The following is a 19,823-nucleotide window of genomic DNA, read 5'->3' as shown; positions in this document are numbered from 1 at the left end:
CAGATGGTTTGAGGTTAACCTTTAGTGATGTTCATTAAAAAACTCATTATTGAGATCAGCATCACATGCCACCAGTTCCTTTTTTTCGCTGAAGAGAAACCTCATATTTACATGTATATTAAAAAAAGACTGATCACCAAACTCAGTGTAACCAAAACAACTAAATTACTTTTAGTTTATTTTGAATCAAAAGTGGGTGTGTTCAGGGTGACAGAGCTGAACAAATTTACATTGTCTACTAATGTAAAAAATAAACAGAAGTATTTAAAGAAATATTTAACTTAAGCGATGATTAATAGAAATCAGTGAATTGGTTTTTGAACCGGTTCATTCGAGTGAACAATGCGAACGAACCGATTCGCTAAAGTGACTCGACTTCTCAGCGCTATCAGGTGATCCTACCCTGTGCGTTCAGAGACTGTCGCGGTGCATGCTGGAACTATATGACTCACACTGCTTTACATCTACAGATTTCAGCGTTACTGTGTCACTAAGAATAAACTCAGGTAGAGAGGCTTTCGTGTTTGCTTTTCTGTTTTCCAGGCATGAAAATGTGTGCTCACTGCCGATGTTCATCTTGAATATGGCCTTTAGCAAGATTTTCAGAGAGCTAAAATGATGTAAGATGTGTAGCAACCTGTGATTCATGGCAATCACAAGCATTACAGTTTCAGATTGACGTAACCTTTAAATAAATGTAACAAACGTTTCATTTCTTTGTCTTATAAATAAACCATAGAAATATGTACGGACCCATTGGTTAATAGACGCACATGTATTTGTCAGGTTAATAATACTTTATCAATCATTATATTTATCTATCTATCCATCCAGCATGTTCTGTGAGTCTTTCCAGAAATTTCTCCCCTGCCTTTAAAACAGGTACGTGTCCCATAATGACCCTGCATTATCATGAGATCACAGAATACAGGTCAGTTGTGTCAGCATCACTGGATGTTAACAGATTGATGAAGTGCAAAATTCCACATTCATAGATGCACATACTCAAACTCCAGACCTCTCTTTTTTGTTTTCATGAAAGAATTTGAGCTATACCTTTAATTGATCCATTTGTCTTTAAAAAGAGTGTCTGTTTGTAACTCTTTTCCTATCTTTAATGCCATGTAAGTCTCAAATTGTTTTTTTCTTCTTCTCCAGTGGGATTAAACACCCCCTTTTTTCTTATTTAGTTGTTTAATTTTTTCTTTTGTTGCCATTGTTTACCATTTTTATTTGTTGGTATTTGTGTATTACTGTTTCTGTATTGTTGTCTGTATGTAAAACATTTCCCTCCGCAACCTGTTTATGTGTATTACATGTCGTGACCACTGTATTCAAAAGAAAATTGTTCTAATTTGATCCTGTACAGGAATTACTTACCTACGGGGGGCGCTCCGTGGCTCAAAAAGTTTACTTGAAAGATTGAAAGTAAATCTTTTGGTTAAAATGTGATTCATAGTCGCCATAATAGCATAATAATTTAATAATACTGAAAAACTTTCTCTTTATAATGCCGTACGGGCTCATAATAACGTTCTCGTCATTTTGAGCTCGTACCTCATAATACTGAACAAATGTTCTCATATACACGGTTAAAAGCTTTCCTTATAGGCTTTTCTTCTTTTTTATGTTACACAATAAACATTTTACAATACGTGTTAGCAAACATGTTATATGTACTTAATGTTAGAGAAAGGACTACATAGCGCTCCACGTGACACGATTCTGACCAATCCCGTGGCGTCGCGGGCCGGAAATGATGGCCGGTTTTCACACTAGTGCTTCCATTATGCTCCTGTAGCGTTAGCGAGGGCTCGAGTATAGCTTACACACTCACACACACCTCGTGTAGCTGGTGGCACAGCACTGTAGCTGGGAGTGCAGCTCTGAGCTCCACAGTCCTCCCCGATACGTAATTTGGCCACAAAGTACTGGTGTGTGTCGTTGTTTTGCTGTCTTTTTAAGGTAATGATTGATTTTCTGGCTAGCCAAGCCTGTTAGCCAGCACATCTGCTCTGTCCTGTTAAATACCTTGTTTTTAGACATACACGGGTAGCTGTTTTTGAGTAAAATTCCAAATGTGCCCTGTCATTTTTTTTTTAGGTCTCCAGTGAGTATGGCTATGAGACAGACTCCTCTCACCTGTTCTGGTCACACCAGACCTGTTGTGGATCTGGCGTTCAGTGGAATAACTCCTTATGGATATTTCCTCATTAGCGCTTGTAAAGGTAGGTGTGTTCTTGAATCTTAAAACCAACCCCTGACAGTACACCTAGTCTTCTTGCTAGGCATTGAGCATGTTGTTTAACAATTTGTTTAAAGTAAGTGACTGTCTGTAGATTAATTGTTTGTAAAATACATCTGAAAGTCTGTTTTGGCAATCCAAAATTGCAGATGGCAAACCTATGTTGCGCCAGGGAGACACAGGGGACTGGATCGGGACGTTCTTGGGTCACAAGGGTGCTGTCTGGGGTGCCACCTTAAATAAAGAAGCTACAAAAGCAGCTACGGCCGCAGCAGATTTTACAGCGTAAGTACAAGCAATAGCAAAAAAATGATATTGGTGAAACGTTATTTTACCTTTAGTATTTATTTGAATCTGACAGAAAGGTATGGGACGCTATCACTGGAGATGAGGTCCTCACACTGGCGCACAAGCACATTGTGAAATCTGTGAACTTCACACAGGTATTATTTTTAAATATAGTATTTATTTATTAGTTTACTTCTTGCATTAAATATTTTAAATATACTAGAATAAAGTAATGAAAACAGTACCCTTTCAAGTCTTTTCGAATACAAAAATGTTGAGCTATAAGGCTGAACAATATGAAGATTTATTTTCTCTATCTCTATAATCCAAACTATGTATGAAACTACCATATGTTCACAGCATTAATAATGTCATTTCAGTGATGTCACTTCATTTCATGTTTTCCAACACACTGTTAATTGGGCGGAGTCATTTTTTTAAAATGAAGAGATTTTATCTGCATATGTTAAATCAACAGGACAGTAACTGTCTCCTGACTGGAGGGAATGATAAAGTACTGCGCATCTATGATCTCAGCAAACCTGAAGCAGGTATGTAAAGTGACTTTTTTTCATTTGTTTTGATTTGCAGAATCCCAATTCCTAGTCATAATTGCTTAAAGATAAAATGACATGTTCAGCTAAATGGCATTTGTAATGCAGAACCCCAGGAGATTGCAGGCCACACCACTGCCATAAAGAAAGCTCTGTGGTGTAACAATGACCAACAGATTCTCTCAGCTGCTGAGGACAAAACTATCCGGTAAGTGGCCAAAATGGTAATGGATGAAGTTTTTTTACAGTTGATACTTTGCTTTTTTGCAGTAAGATATTTTACAGTATGTCTATATATGTCGGTTTATGTATGTATGTCTGATTCTGAGTGCGTGTTGTCTGTCTTGTGTAGACTTTGGGACAAGAACACAAAGGAGGCAGTGAAGACACTGTCGTTTGATGCCTCTGTCAGCAGCATGGAGTACATTCCTGATGGGGAGATCCTCGTTATCACATACGGGAGGACCATTGCTTTCTACAAAGCCCACAGGTAGATGGCTACAATCTGTCAAATCATGCAAATATTACCTTAAGGGCTAATTAGGACAAAAACATGCCCTTAAAATGTATTGAGAACTTAATGTCAGATGGTTTCTGTTTTATTCAGTTTGGATCTGATTAAGACTGTTGATGCCCCTGCTTCCATTCACTCCGCCTCACTGCATCCTGAGAAAGACTTCTTTGTAGCTGGAGGAGATGATTTCAAGCTTTATAAATATGACTACACCACCAGAGAGGAAATGGGTAGGAATATAGTTCCTGAGTTAATGTAATTAACTAAATTATGAAAAAACAAAGCTGCTTATTATTATTATTATTATTATTATTATTATAGACTGGCTCATGAATATATACTTATTTCTTCATGCTTGACATTAAGTTTGTCTCTCTTTCAGAGTCATATAAGGGTCATTTCGGGCCCATACACTGTTTGCGGTTTAGCCCTGATGGAGAGCTGTATGCCAGTGGCTCAGAGGATGGCACTCTGCGTCTGTGGCAGACAGCTGTAGGGAAAACATACGGCCTGTGGAAATGTGTCCTGCCTGGTGAGTTTACATAGATACTGTGAAGATACAGTCAAGAAAGTTAGTATGTCGGGCTGCACAAGTGGTTGAATTAAAACCGAAATCGCGATATGGCTTAGTGCGAGTTAATTAAATATATGCACACCACTGCATTCTTCTACTCACAAACGGCTCATGATCCAGTTTTTTGAGTGACTCTGAGCAGCTCAGTTTGCAGTAAATGCTACTCTGAGCTTGGGTCACTTAAAACGTGTATTTGGGAACACAAAATGCTCCAACTGTCTTAAACTTGTAATGATAACTTGAAGTGCTTATAAACCAACTGTTGTCAACAAAACAGAAGTTTTAAGGGCTCTCTGCAGGGTTATGCACAATCTGTGTTCACTGTAGTATAAACTTGGTGGTTTAACCTTTTAAAATAAAGAAATTAAGACTAATTTGTACTGTAACATTTTTTTTAAATTAGTAGTAGTAATAGTAGCAGTATGTTTATCTTCAATACTCCTATTTATTTATTTTACAGTTTAGGGGTAGGCGATATGACCTTATATCACGACATGAGTAATTTTATTACACAGTAACGATATATATCACAATATAGTTAGTTATTTTTGCTTTAAATAAGGTCTTCATGATATCAAAATGTTTGATACCATAGAAATTTCATAATTCTTGTCACCAGTGTCAGTATCACAAAATAAAAATGTAAAAATATGTACACTTTATTTCTGAAAGCCTAAACTTTACATACATTATCAGCCTAATACGCTTCTATTAATTAACCAAAAGAAAAGCTTGCAATATAGTGCTTATAATATGGCATTGTTATATTTTCTAAGTCCAGCAGAATTGCAGCACTATCATTAGATTTGAAAGGCTCATGACAGATGTCATTGCCTAAGTTGGCTGAACGTCTGATGCATACGGCACACAAAATTGGAAACACTGTGGGAGTTTCAGAGTCGTCATCGGATTGGTTGAATTATACAGGATTTATCAGGATAGCTTATCAGGATCAACTGAACGCTGGATTTTCAAAAGTATGTGAAATATTTAAAGTTTGCAGCATAGAATTTTAAAATACGTCCAAGAGTTTTACACATGGTCTGTTATTGTGGGGACATTTCCACGCCCCTAAACATAACGCAGAACAAACCGAAGCGTGATTGGTTGCTTTATCTGTCAGTCATATGGCCTCTTGGGCGGTCCTTGCCATTCAAAGCGGCCAAGGTTCCCAGACCTTCTGCCGTTAGTCTGAAGGTCTGGCTACGCGAGACTATCACTTGTCTTTACTTAAGCGATTAGCTGACAAGTGGCTTGTTTTGCCTCTCATTTGCATGAAGAAATGCTTTTTCTGTTGTGCTGTAATTAATACAATATCTGGCACGATTCTCCCTGAATGAGAATGAATCAAATGCCTGCTCATGAATAATTCAATATTAAATTATTTTATCTGTGAATTTTTTTTTTTTTCTATTTGAATGTGCCTCATAGGTCAGGAATATGCTTCATATGTGGCCTTGTGTATCGGATTATGTATCCTACACTAAAATCTCTCTGTTTTTTTCAGAGGAGCTGTCATCAGAGAACTCTGAAGTCCTGTACTGCCCTCCAGCAGAGATCAAGGCCTGAGTTGGGAGAGAAAGAGGGAGACAACGAGGCAAAGGAGGAGAGATCACGGGAGAGGGAGAGGTCAGGGGACTGGATGGGTCAAGGAAACCACACCCCAGCAGAGTGCTGTGCCACCACCCTTCTTCACATGAGACAGACCGCACTGCCGAGCATGACTTTTGAGCGTGGAGATAAACCAACACGCACATACACATTGTGGATATGAGCATCAGGAGACGGCGGTAGAGCTGAGAGCGTTAGTTCAAATGCTAATCCTCCAGCTGCCTGCTTTTACTTTGATACCCATGATACACCAGTCAGCTCCTTCATAAGCGGTCGGTTTCTGCAGCACTGTGATCACTTTCGTTAAGATTATTTTTCTTTTTTTTTTGGTTTTGTTTTGGTGTTACAACATGTGCTTTCAGTACATTTTGTTTGTTAATGCGAGAGTTCAATGTTCGGTTTGATAACATCTCTCAGCGGAAGTGCTCCTGAGGAACGTGTTATTCAAATGTTTTTCAATAGTAGTGTGAATTTGTGGTAAATGTTTTCCATGACAGCCTGGGAAATATGTAAACTTGACTTAAGTTCTTTAATAATTTTGTCTTTGGTTGCAACATAAGTTGTATCATTTGGCCAATAAAATGATGACGTACCTTTATCAAATGGAACATTTTTCTTTTTTTTTATCAGATAATATAAAAGTGTTCATTTCAAAGCATTATATTACAAATAATTTAATGCTGTGATGTTCTGCACTTCAATTGCCCATCAGTCCACCAATAGAAGCCATTTTGTAGTTTAAATCTAATCTTTTTAAAGTGATCTTATAAACTTATAAACAAGTGGTTCAACCCGTCTATTTATCGCCAGTGATTTTAAATAGTCTAACAACCAATCAGAGCGCTTCTTTCTGCGGAACGCGTCCAATAGGGGTCTCTCTCCTAAGATGGTCACTGATCCCATAAAAGAAATCAGTCTCAGCCAGCGATAGTGTTCTGCTCAAGGTAACGGACATGTCGGAATTTCTGGAGGACCCGTCTGTGCTCACTAAAGATAAGCTTAAAAGTGCACTGCTGGCCCATAATGTGGCTCTGCCGAACGGCGACCAGAAGAAGGACGTATACGTGCAGCTGTACTTGAAGAATCTGACCGCGCAAAACAAAAAGAGCAGCGGCTCTCCGGATGTCTTCTCCAGCGACGAGGAACTGCCTCCAGCCCCCGTGGTCTCCAACAGGAGCCGCTCTGGCAGGGTGGGTTGGTTGATCGTTGATCTGACTTGTTTTGAAAATGCTTGCTTTGTTTTGGCTGGTTATTTGATTTCCATATAAATGAATCATGTTGATGCAATTCGCAGTTTCGATTTTTATCAATTGAATCAAATCGTGCATCTTTGATGTTCGAGTAAAATGAAGAGGTTAGTGTTATCAGAGTAAATAAATGTCACAGGTGTCCAGTGCACATGTCTTACAAATGAAAACAAACCGGCATGGCGAACTTTTACTAATGGTGTCCGGTTCGTGAGCGAATCGTTATTTTGAGTTGGATCATTTCAGTGAATCAATTGAGCTCTATTACAAAACAGGTCTGAACGATTCGTTTGCGAACATTCTATCAGTAGAATAGAAGTGTTACACAAAACACAAATATTTATATGAATTTTATCACACTCACAACATGTATTTATTAGAATAGTATTAGATTAAAACATGCAGTAATACATTTAGCCAATATTGATTGATACATTGATTAAATGTAAATTATATTTAGGTTCTAAATGACTTTTTATACGTTGAAATCATAGCTACAAGTAGCTTGGGCTCATGGAACGCCCTTGAGATATAATCAAAACATATGTAACAAACTTAACGCCAAATATGTAGTCAAATGGATGTTGGAAAGCTCTTCAGATAAAGCAGCAGACTTTCTCACTGCTTGTTATGAATAGGGCAGAACCCTTTCATGATGGCAAAGAAATTTTCATCTAAATCAAACAATATATTTCAGCATTGTTGTTTGTCATGCTCAGAAGAACTTTACTGATTTGACACTGACATTAACCAATGTCTTCTCATCAGCGTCCACTCGGAAGGTCTACGAGAAGAGGCTTCAGAAGCTGTTGGATCAAGGTCCTCCCGAGACTGTGGCCCCTCCCTCAGAGACGTCACAGACAGACGGCAGCCAGAATGGCAACACAGACTCAGACCAGTACAGCGACAAAGAGGAAGGTAATGGACACAAAGATCCCTTTATTTAAGCACATACTTATAGAAATAAATGTAAAAAAATGCTCTTTTGCCTGTTTGTCAGAAACGGTAGCTCCAGCCCCTGTGTTTGTGCCCGAACCTGAACCAGAAGTAGAGGCCGAGCCGATCCCAGTTGTGGAGAGACCAATCAGGAGCAGAGGGAAAACACCAGTGACCAGCCGAACACGCAGTGGCCAGCACAACAGGGTGAGGAGGACGAAACATGTGCATTGTGCTTACTTGTGCTTTTCCTTTTTGCTTCTTTTGTACATCAGCCAAAACGCATCTCGGTTAAATCAAATTGTTTAATCCATTTAACCTGCAGCAAAGGAAAACCACTGTTGTGCCTAGTGGTCGAGCTATGTCGATATCTAGGGAGTGAGGTGGCAGATCTACACTATTCTTCATATACAAGACTTCATTTTAAATGTATTCCAATAGAAAAGTTGTTTGAAATTGTAATATTTCACAATATTACTATTTTTACTATATTTTTCATCAAATAAATTCAACCAACAATTCCTGGTATATAAATTTTTTTTTGCCTTTCTCATGAGTGACCAGCCGAACACGCAGTGGCCAGCACAACAGGGTGAGGAGGACGAAACATGTGCATTGTGCTTGCTTGTGCTTTTCCTTTTTGCTTCTTTTGTACATCAGCCAAAACGCATCTCGGTTAAATCAAATTGTTTAATCCATTTAACCTGCAGCAAAGGAAAACCACTGTTGTGCCTAGTGGTCGAGCTATGTCAATATCTAGGGAGTGAGGTGGCAGATCTACACTATTCTTCATATACAAGACTTCATTTTAAATGTATTCCAATAGAAAACAGTTGTTTGAAATTGTAATATTTCACAATATTACTATTTTTACTATATTTTTCATCAAATAAATTCAACCAACAATTCCTGGTATATAAATTTTTTTTTGCCTTTCTCATTAGTATATTGATGCTATTTGATTCAGAAATGCATCTCGTTACAGGAGTAAACGATTAGTCTTAAGGCCAATTAAGTAGCCTTGCCAAAATTGTGAGTATGTGGCAAATGAAGCTAAATCTGCAGACTGAAGATATGTTCACATGATTTCAATTACAGCTAGCACTCCTACTGTCTCATATCCCTTCTCTCTTTCACTTTAGCTTCAACTTGGCCCAGACTTTAATCCTGTTTTATCATCTTATTCCCTTCCTTCCTCCAGACACTTTTTGCTTTCTCATTCCTGTGTGAAGGTCTTGCATCTCTTTGTAGACTTGTCCAAGTCAGCTGTAAACAAATAGCCAAGAATATACTCTCATTAAAGACTTCTTTTTTTCACAGTATCTTCATTCACGTAAAAGCTGTTCAAGTTTCTTAGGTAGTGCAGTCATTGCATCCTTTTGCCCTTTACCGTTTACTGTCTCTAATATAAACCGTTGCCATTTTTTCCCCCAAGTGATGTTCCTACCTGCATATTTTCCCAGCATTATCTGTTCAGGGTTCAGTAGCACCACCTGGTGTAGAAGAGATCTGACCTACTGCAGGTGGTCACATGACTGCTCCACATTTGAGTGTTGTCATACCTGCTGTCAGTATCAGATAAGCCATTTACTCATGTATGGAAAATTCTAGACCTTTTGTTGTGTGATGTGTAGGAGGATGAGGAACATAAGCAGGAGGAAGATATGCCGGTTTTGAACATTAAGAGAAAGTTGAAGAGATCTTCTCACAGGCTCGATCAGATGGTTCCTGCAAGCGACGAAAATGTAACATAATCTGTGGTTATGATATTATTGTGCATCACCTGGTTTCTGGGTGTGGTGATAAAGTTTAAAAAAATATATATATATTTGGGTTTGCACACTGGTGGACAGGGTTTGGTTGAGCTCCTATTTGTTTCACAAATGAGCCAAGGCTGAAATATACTTTGTTACTCAATGGTAAATGGGGTTTGTATGCATGTGTGGTGTTTTCAGGAGAACTCTGAGCTCTCATCTGTTGAGTACTTCCCTGTTACTCAAGACAGGAGAAGAACAGGACTTGTGGTAGGTGGTCATGACACTGGCGTAGTGCCAACTGTCTAAATTATGAGGCTGACTTCATGTACATGCTTTTGTCCTTATATTAAAGGCAACAAGAAAAGAGCCCAGACCTTTGCTCACAGACAAGACGTCAAAGCTCTCATCTAAGACTGAATTTCTGAGACGACGCAGCGCACCAGTCCGCTCATATCGGCCTGATTTGAATGAGGCTCCTGTTACTGATAAGGTGTCTGTCTGCTTAAAAACCCTTGTCTGAGATCTTAATTTGAAAGGCAAAACAATTGAAATTCTCAATGTAATTCTATCATTTACTCACCCACAAGTTGTTCCAAATCTGTGAGTGAGTTTCTTCTGTTGAACACAAAAGATGGTGTTTTGAAGAATGTTGGCAGCTAAACAGGTTTTCATTGACTTCTATAGTATGGAAAAATACTATGGAAGTCAATGGCTACCAGCATGTGGTTACCAACATTCTTCAAAATGTCATCTTTTGTGTTCAAAAGAAGAAAAATTCATACAGGTTTGGAACACCATGCCTCATTTGTTTTTTTGGAAATCATGTCTCGTAGGATTTCTCTGAGCCCTCAGTATTGAAGGAGGTCTCTATTCCTCTGGTGAGGATGAAAGTACAACCTTTGGTAGGTCCAGAAGAAACCTCACACATGAACATGATGCAGCTCATTTTCCAGTGCCACAGTGTTTCTTATGGTGTCATATTAAAGGTAGAGCCAAAGGATCCCAAACCCTCAAAACGCTCCTCCATGTCTGCAACTAACTGGGCAGAATCACTAAAATGGCGCAACTCTCCTTACCAGTCTGCCTTATCCGGTTTACATGGCGCCACTACTGCTGACAAGGTGCCAACCCTCTATAAATCTTCCATGTCTTTCAACTTGAGAATGAAAGCATCACATTTAATAGAGTTGGTCATTGTTTTGTGTGTGTGTGTGTGTGTGTGTGTGCGTCACTCAAATGTCTTCTCTGTAGTTTGATGAGAATGCCGCTGAATTCACTTCCCCTCTGATTAGACCATCCAAACGAGAGCCGCTCGTTTCCCTGCTTAATACTGCTTGCGTTGAGGTGAAAATACACACATCCATCATTAATTAATGGTTTTAGCTCTAAATCAACATATAATAGATGTCAAACCACCATTTTGTACTTTTGTCCATCTAGTCAGCCTCAAAATGCATATGTGTGCAACATAAAGGATCTTAACTTAAATTTTCATAATCTCAGGTGGATGGCCAGGGTATGCAGGACGTACTGAACTGTAGACCTTCGAGCCGTTCTCCTGTGGTATGTCTCGTGGCAATCCACGGATGGTTCATAACCGTTTTAAACATTCATTTTAGTAGCTCACGAGGTTCTGTTCTGTTCTCTGAAGGCACAGGAAGTCAAATCTGTCATAGTATCGAAGCTCTCAAAGCCTCATTTGAGTCAAACCAAACCTTCCAAACCCCTGATAGACATGGTGAGCCGTCTTTCACCGTCCTGTGATGGCCGAAGAGAGGTTTTTCCATCACACGCAGTTTCTTTTAGGGATTCTTCCCCCCGTACAGCTTCAGAGGACTCTCTTCCTGTCTCATATGACCATTCTCAGGTTTGCAGTTGAATAATTGTTCATTTATGGACATTTGTTTTTGACATGGTAATGGGTTACAATGTTACATGAATTTTGAGCTGTAATTTACGTTGTTGGTTTATCAGGAGAGCTTTGGCTCACCAAAGACCCAGACCAAGACTAGACTGTTCAAAATCACCCCTTTCTTTTCCCAAATCACTTCTGTCCAAGGACTTGATAGCAGCCAGACGGAGATGCCAAAGACCGCAATGGTAATTTCATGATCTTTATGGTTTTTGGCTCCACAGGTGTGTAAAGGTAATGAGGAAACTTGGGATTCAAGAGTCACTGAGGTTATGCACGGCTGTGGTGTGATGTAACGTGTTTCTTTTGTTTTTAAAGTGAAAACTGACAACATGGATCTTCAGTATAGCAATGTTTGTGGTGATGTTATATCCCGCACCAGCGTTCACGTCTTTGTGGCTGTATTTGTGCGCAGGTTGAAAAGGTGTCTGCTATTGATCAGACCCCGAGGACGGTCGAGAGAGATGTGCTTAAAGAGATCTTTCCCAATGAAAACCTCAGCACCCCTACTGGAATCAGGTATGGAGGGAAGAGCACTTGCACTGATCAAACACCAGGGTCAAACAGAAATAAGAGTGTCCATGTCTTTAAAAATCTGTTTTGAAACTCCCTTTAAACTTATACAATTTTAAAGAAAAAAATTTAATTATAAAATAATAATAATAATTAAAAGATTGTGGCAAACAATTTGGTTTCTTTTCAGACAGTTGTATCACACTCTTTTGTCTCCCAAAAAATATCAAAAGTATTAACATGCTTATCATAAGACTTTTATTCAAGTGATTGTAGGCATTGTTAATTTTTTAACAATAGTTTTTTTTTTGTTTTTTTTATATATAAAATAATTCTGAACAGAATGAGTGTTATGACCTATAAAACTGAATGTTTGTATACACAAACAACAGATAATTTCAGCTAACCGATAAGTACCAAAAGATTGCAAATAAACAACTATAAATCTAATTTTTTTTTTTAAATGTATGGACAACGTAAAAGTATTTTTGGAAAAGTATGTTCTTTTTTTTTTAATAAAAAAAAAAAAAACTTTTAAAATGAGGTACATTTCCTTGGAAGCAGATTTTTTTTCAAAATATTTACTTATTTTTCAAATGTATTTTTAGTGCTACCTGTCGCCGACCAATCAGAGGAGCAGCTGGCCGGCCCCTGGTCGGTGACACATGGCTGGACGAATCCCGTCTCCGTCTTAAGGAGCTCAGAGAAACCAGCTCCTCCTCCACCTACACAGAGACCAGATCTGTTCCACATGTGACCGCCGTCCCTCTAACCGCTTCCAAGCCCGTGGCGCCCCCTGCTGTGAAGACCAGAGCGCGGCGCAGCCTGCCTGTGTGGGTGCAGCTTCTGCTGCTCAGTGCAGTCGCTGGATTCCTGTTCTTTGTCTACCAGGCCATGGAGACTAATGAGGTTGGACTCTTCAAGCAGAGCGGAGCAGATGATGGCACCAGCAAATGAATGTTATGCGAATCGCCCCAGTCTTTTCCCTCTTTATCATACTCAGCCAGTACGTCTTTGTTGATACAGCAGCCGTGGACTTTTATCTGCGATCTTTATAGATTCATACAAAGACAGAAAGCCCCAGCTTTTGCATCATGTCTGTTCATACCCTCTTCCAAATGAACCGGTTTAGAGGAATGAAGCCTGGTTTTAATTTTAAAACGGTCACTTTTCTTGCCTTTTGTATGTTGAGTGTGTGTTTCATTTGTACATTATTTTACAGATAATTGTTGGTGCTGTCAATGAATGTGAGTCTGAGTTGAAGTGCTGAAGGAGTTAGCTAAATACACTTGTTTTGTTTGTAAACTACGTTTAGTGTCTACTTGTGACTATTTTTGCATTTTTCACATGTAGCTCTTTATAGGTGCCGTATCTTAACATTGACGGCCCTTGTAGTATTTGTGTATGTTGTTGAAATACAAATATTTTCAATAAACTGTTTTGCAATGTAATTCCATTTAATATTTTTATTATCATTTTAATCCATTTCATTTTTGTTATTTTGGGATGTCGGCGTTACAAGTAGTTTTGTAACATGTCAACGATTAATTTGAACAACCTACTTGAGAGTTTGCAACAAGAACTCGACAGTCTAGTTCTCAAATTTGGAAATGATCACTATTAAATTTGAGTGACTTTAAAAAATTTGGGTTCATAAACATTGTAATATCCTGATACTTGATATGTTACATTGGTAGAACTGGACAATGGGTAAAATGGCCACCATTGTGCCCTTTACTCTGCTTTTAAGACTGATGCATTTACCATTCAATATTCTGAATATGTATTTATTTTATATTATAAGGTGCTGTAGATTTGTGAGAAATCTGGGAGCGTTCAGGTACTTTATGTATACGACAGAATATGGTTTAATAAAGCAGTTTACCTCATCTACATCTCAGTTGGCTGGTTTATTTTGATAAGTGTGTGTGTGTGTGTGTGTGTGTGTTTGACCTAATTTATTAGCACACTTCCTTTACTAAATGTATTGCCTTCAAGTTGAGAGAAGGGGTTTGTAGCAGTTCTTCACAGAGACACTGGCAAGTCTGACCTTACTTTGATCTGGGATAGGTAAGGAGGATATAACTCTGCAAGGCCCTCTGCTCTGGTCCAGGAATAGAGCGTCTCATTGAGTTTAATCGCCTTACACCAGCCACTGCTGTGAGTAATAAGCTCACACACGCTACCATGAGCTGAAGTTTGCATTGAGACTCAACCATCAGTTACTATAATTTAGTTGGACACATATTTACACCAATAACTCCACACAGAATGGTGGAGTTTTTTTCATGAATGCTAGTGTGGCCCATAATAACATAATTCCTCTTTCAAATGGGTTGGTGTTCATTCTCAGTGTGATGACGTCACAGAAGGTCAGGGGGATTTAGTCTGAGGTCATCTGATGTCTTAGATTCGCCTGCCGCTGATGCACCAAGGAGGCGCCGTTTCTTTACAACCAACAAGTGAGTGGACGATTTCTTTCAATATGAATTTCTCAAATACTTGAATGAGAGATAAGTGCTTTATTTCTAAGCAATGTGTGCAAGAACGGCTTACTTTTGTTTGATTTTAATTGTCACCTGTCTGTTTTAGCAGTAAACCCTGGTGAAAATGTACCCAATCGCCCTAACACAGCAGGCACGGTTGAATCCTTTCCAGACTCCTTTTTTTTCCATGAAACCACAACAGCAACAAGAGAGCCAGCAGATAAAACGCAAACTTGCTGCAGCAGCTTCTGATGGTAAGAAGTTCTTCGTCTTTATCTTCTGAATTGGAAAGTTGGTTGCAAAAAGTAGACATGGAATATGGCTTTTGCATATTTTTTTTTTATTTTGTCCTCTTATATTTTATTTGTTTTATTTATTGTTTGTTATTTTCCTAGTATTTATTTAGGTTGCTTTTTTGTTTGCAGTAATTGTTATGGTTGTTATTATGTGTTGTAAGATTTTTTGGGACATTTTTTGGTTGCTGGCATTACTCAGTTGTTGGTTGGTTGTTGGATGCTCAGTGAAAATACACTACTATATTTAAAGTGAACTCCGACTGTCTGACTGCTCGTCATTCCATTCGTAAAGAATGAACCTCCTCCAAAAGGATTACACGTGTGGCTAATAGACTTTACCTTGTCATGATCGCCTGTTAATTCCTAGACACTTTTTCTCAAGAAAATATTGCACTTGAATATGAAGGACACCTATTTACTGTTAAAAGAATAGTTGACCCAAAATATCATTATATTCCTGTTTCGTCCTTCTATGGGACACAAAAGAAGACATTTTAGTGCTGATTGGTTTCTATATGCAATTGCAATGAATGAAGACAAAGCTTGCAAAATCATCATGATTGTAGTTCAAATGGTTTGTAAAGAATATATAATGTATATAAATAATGTAAGTCTTCTGCAATGCCAGAGTTTTGTGTGACAAACTCAATTTATTCGGTTATTTACTGTTAACTGCTGCAAACAGTTCATTGAATTAGTGAGTTGAACTCGAGAAAGGCACAATATCCAGTTCATAAATAAATCATTCAGGTTTTCTGAACTGGATCAGACTGAAACAATTTATTCTCAATTCAAACAACACTACGGTATCTGTCATGAACTCTTAACTTAAGCTCACATGTACTTTTTCCTCTGTTTTATCACACACAGTATTGATGTTTGTGAGCAGTTTTGTGATGTTAAATGTGTGTTTTTGTCCCTCAGATGCAGATGTGAGCTGTAAGTATGGGTCAAATAAATATTACGCCCTCTGCGGTTTCGGTGGGGTTTTGAGCTGTGGTCTCACACACACAGCAGTCGTGCCCCTCGACCTCATTAAATGCCGCATACAGGTGTCTGTTTTACTTCTTTAGTGTCTACACGTTTTAATGTTACAATAGAGAAGTTACCAACTTGTTTTGACTGATTGTGTAACCAGACTTAGGCAAATGCATCATTTATATTGTCTTCCAGGTGGACCCGGATAAGTACAAGTCCATTTTCAATGGTTTCTCAGTCACCCTGAGAGAGGATGGCTTGAGGGGTCTGGGCAAAGGGTGGGCTCCTACATTCATTGGTTACTCCATGCAAGGCCTTTGCAAGTTTGGTTTCTATGAAGTCTTTAAGGCCCTGTACAACGACATGCTTGGAGAGGTGAGTCGTCTTTGGGATACAAAGACAACCTGCAAAGATCATTTCAAAATGCTTAATTGGACATATTTTTGCATATTCGTTTGTGACATATCACCAGCTAACTGCTGTCATTTTTGGTCTGGTGAGCAGGAGAATGCTTATTTGTGGAGGACTTCAGTGTATCTGGCCGCATCTGCCAGTGCTGAATTTTTTGCTGATATTGCACTGGCTCCTATGGAAGCATGTAAAGTGCGTATCCAGACGCAGCCCGGCTATGCTAACACCCTGAGAGAGTGTGCCCCCAAAATGCATGCTGAGGAGGGGCTAAAAGCGTGAGTAGATCCTTAACCCTCTGGTATTCCTCACTTAGAGGTCACACTTACGATCCTCGGAGGTCTAAACATACCAAATAAGCTTTTTTTGGTAATGAAATGAATTATGAAATGAATGCTATATTTTGTTTCAGTAATATTTATTCTTTAATAATAACACATTTTTGAGGGGATTTCATGAATCTAGACCATATTTACTTCTAAACCTTTTCTATACAAATATTAGAAACAAAAATGCATTATTTCCAATTACAGTTAAAATGAAGCAAATGTATTTTCTAAATGTTTATACAGGGCTATATATATTGTAAAAATACATAAAAAAGATATGCTTTATATATATATATATATATATATTTACATTTTACCTTATTTGTATAGTTGTATTTTGTATTTAATCTGTACCTATCTGTATTTATGTTATCTGTATGCACCAAGGGTCTGAGAGTAACGCAATTTCAATTCTCTGTGTGTATGTGCTGTACATGTGGAAGAATTGACAATAAAGCAGACTTGACTTGACTTGACTAAATTAAGAGATATGAGAAGAAAGTCTATTTCAACTAAAAAGTCATTCAAAAATATATGTTGCTGTTCTGCTTTTGGGAGATGGGCCTCACTACAGAACACAAGATCCAGGGGGCACAAGATCCAGATCCAACTCCTCCCACCTTACATATACCTAAACCCACCCAACTCCACCCCTAAACCTACCAATCTCCACCCCCTAGATGTGGATCCAACCACGCCCCCTGGATCTTATGTTCTGCAGTGAGGGGCTGCTGGCTTTTGGACGTCACTCCAGCGTCTCTGCCTCTGATTGGTGGAAACGACGAGAATGGGCGTGTCTTAGCGGCGTGGCACCGTCTGCGGGGCGGGGCCTTGGGGTCGTACAGGAAAAGATAAAGAAAGCGAGGACATCTGAAAGAAAAACGGTAAATAAATACTCACACAAAAACAGCTCTGATATTTACAATCGATATGTTTATTTATTCCCCATACGGTCTAGAGCCAATACAACAGATTAGCATTTTTAAAAACCGCTCCAGTGAGATAAAAAGATGCCTTTCATATGCGGCTAGCTCGGTGCTAAACGGCTAAGTGTGATGATGACGGAAACGGACGAACAACAAGATGCCGAACATGAGTTCATAATTGCATTAAACTCCGATGATCACGACTGTAACACGTCTGGAAAGTTTAATACTAGAATTGATTTGTGGATCTAGTCGAATCGAATCCAAACGGTGCTCACGTTACACTCAATAGGCCGCGAGATGAGGCGTCCCAGTTAGCATAGGGAGTAAACCAAACCGGGGACATGCGGCTGTTATAATCACCAGCTCTCATTTTGTTCTGCAATATAGCACTCAGCCCTTTAAACGGCTATTGTATCCCTCATTAAGCCTTCACTCTCGTTGAATCAATGGTTGACTCATTGTTAAACTATAAAAGGTCACTTGAGCGACATTATTTTGACCCGACTGCAGTCAGCTGTTTCACAGTGAGTCCAAATGTATGTGTAATGCTTTAATGTGTGTTTATAAGCGTTGATAAGTGAATTGAACAGGGTGCGGTGTGTTGTGACAGCAGCTGGGAGGTGTGTGTGTGTGTGTGTGTGTGAGAGAGGAGGGGTTGATACTGCAGTGCTATAATGACACAAGAACAATGTGTACAGATCATTAAAATGGCTGAAATATGAATGTAGACATGGGGGAAGGAACCCTAATGAGCTCACTTGTTGTTTTATTTTGAAATATAAGACAGAAAAGGCCTGAGATAAATGACTTGTTTCTAACTAAATCAAGTTGGTTCACAAAGAACAGCACCATAGACCCCTGTTATTCCTAATGAGCCCACTGAGACTGCTATGAAAAGGCATTAGCTGAATTAAATGTGCTCACAACACAAGCTTTTCATTTATGAACATTACTCGCATTGTTTTCATTGTGGAGGTGGATGCTGAATGAAAAATACTGAAACTGTAATCCATATTTGTCCATTTCAATCAGTAGTCCTTTCATTAAAAATGTAGATCCATCAAAATTGTTTAATGCTTGTTTCTAACTCAAAGCACTCAAAAGAAAAAAAATGTCTTAGTATCCACAATGATTAAAAAATGGTTGATAAATAAATGCAATCTGAATATTTGAATACATGGATTATATAAAAATGTGGAGTTGCCAGTAGACCAACAAAAATAAACATTTATAACATATTTAATAAGCTTCTTCAGTTGAAAAAGATTCTCATGATCTGTGTAATTCAAATTCATAGATATAACTTTTTTTGTCAAGTTGGTTTCACACCATTGGCTCCTATTTTTCTTAATAAGCCACCTGCACACGGTCTTTGTAAGTCCACTCCAGACTCACGTTTGCAAATAAAGCTCTTAATTTTGTTGGTTTATGACAACATACGTATTTAGATAAGAGATTATTATATTTGATTTAATACTGTTTTTGAGAATTCTTAATATTTCTGAATCATATTTGATCAAGACAGTTTTACAGAGTATCGTATAATTGGTTCCTGTTATGTTTTTCAGTTACTTTAGAATTCTGTACAAACACTGATACAACAGAATCATGACAATATAGATATAGTTAAATAATACTGCTGTATGCCTGGTTTATATATTTTTTCAAGAATGTCTGGAGTACTTCCACCTCAGAATTGCTCTTCCTCATGAAACAGTAGAGGAGGGCAGACATTCACAAACAATTCTCTATTTATCAAAAAAACAATTTCCACCTGCCTCTTGCAATTATTGGCTGATCTTTTCATTTTGTGTGACAGATGGCTGCAATTCGTAAGAAGCTTGTAATCGTTGGGGATGGAGCATGTGGAAAGACGTGTTTACTCATCGTTTTCAGTAAAGACCAGTTTCCTGAGGTCTACGTACCCACAGTGTTCGAGAACTATGTTGCTGATATTGAGGTGGACAGCAAACAGGTAAGAATGTCATCAAATCACAGCTGGTCTATTATAGCATTCATGTGTCTCTTCTGTAGCTATTTGAAGTTTTGAAACAAGCAACTTCCTCAGATTGTTCATAAACCTCTTAAAGGGATACACCACCCCAAAATGAAAATTTTGTCATTAATCACTTACCCCCATGTCATTCCAAACCCATAAAAGCTTTGTTCGTCTTCGAAACACAATTTAAGATATTTTGGATGAAAACCGGGAGGCTTGTGACTGTCCCATTGACTGCCAAGTAAAT

General features: G+C 38.5%; 3 protein-coding genes across 4 annotated transcripts; all 3 read left to right on the top strand.

Annotated features, from left to right (window-relative positions):
• The first annotated feature begins 835 nt into the window (after window positions 1–835).
• LOC107586834 (serine-threonine kinase receptor-associated protein-like) lies at window positions 836–6,389 on the top strand. 2 transcript variants are annotated; one of them, XM_016274483.1, is made up of 10 exons: window positions 836–882; window positions 2,104–2,228; window positions 2,395–2,530; window positions 2,607–2,688; window positions 3,012–3,084; window positions 3,196–3,295; window positions 3,440–3,577; window positions 3,695–3,831; window positions 3,984–4,133; window positions 5,683–6,389. In XM_016274483.1, exons 2-10 carry the CDS (start codon window positions 2,117–2,119, stop codon window positions 5,742–5,744), a joined length of 990 nt encoding a protein of 329 aa, XP_016129969.1. In that variant the 5' UTR covers window positions 836–882; window positions 2,104–2,116; the 3' UTR covers window positions 5,745–6,389. The 2 variants fall into 2 exon arrangements, with proteins under 2 accessions (XP_016129969.1, XP_016129899.1); XM_016274413.1 differs by lacking the exon at window positions 836–882 and adding an exon at window positions 1,760–1,965.
• A 277-nt stretch (window positions 6,390–6,666) lies between these two features.
• LOC107586754 (lamina-associated polypeptide 2, isoforms beta/delta/epsilon/gamma-like) lies at window positions 6,667–13,599 on the top strand. Its single transcript, XM_016274305.1, has 14 exons — window positions 6,667–7,015; window positions 7,753–7,951; window positions 8,034–8,176; window positions 9,613–9,714; window positions 9,925–9,993; window positions 10,079–10,216; window positions 10,560–10,628; window positions 10,713–10,847; window positions 10,978–11,070; window positions 11,230–11,289; window positions 11,378–11,593; window positions 11,701–11,826; window positions 12,054–12,157; window positions 12,760–13,599. The coding sequence occupies exons 1-14, from the start codon at window positions 6,740–6,742 to the stop codon at window positions 13,106–13,108; spliced, it is 2,079 nt and encodes a 692-aa protein (XP_016129791.1). The 5' UTR covers window positions 6,667–6,739; the 3' UTR covers window positions 13,109–13,599.
• A 761-nt stretch (window positions 13,600–14,360) lies between these two features.
• On the top strand, window positions 14,361–16,601 carry LOC107593070 (phosphate carrier protein, mitochondrial-like). Its single transcript, XM_016282692.1, has 5 exons — window positions 14,361–14,613; window positions 14,747–14,891; window positions 15,858–15,985; window positions 16,107–16,286; window positions 16,416–16,601. The coding sequence occupies exons 2-5, from the start codon at window positions 14,762–14,764 to the stop codon at window positions 16,599–16,601; spliced, it is 624 nt and encodes a 207-aa protein (XP_016138178.1). The 5' UTR covers window positions 14,361–14,613; window positions 14,747–14,761.
• The last annotated feature ends 3,222 nt before the right edge of the window (window positions 16,602–19,823 follow it).

The sequence above is a fragment of the Sinocyclocheilus grahami genome, unplaced genomic scaffold (genome assembly GCF_001515645.1).
Source record: "Sinocyclocheilus grahami isolate Dianchi unplaced genomic scaffold, SAMN03320097.WGS_v1.1 scaffold1.1, whole genome shotgun sequence".
In the NCBI taxonomy this organism is placed as follows: Eukaryota; Metazoa; Chordata; class Actinopteri; order Cypriniformes; family Cyprinidae; genus Sinocyclocheilus; species Sinocyclocheilus grahami.
Note: the sequence above shows the minus strand (reverse complement) of the source record. Positions and strands in the feature narration are given on the sequence as shown.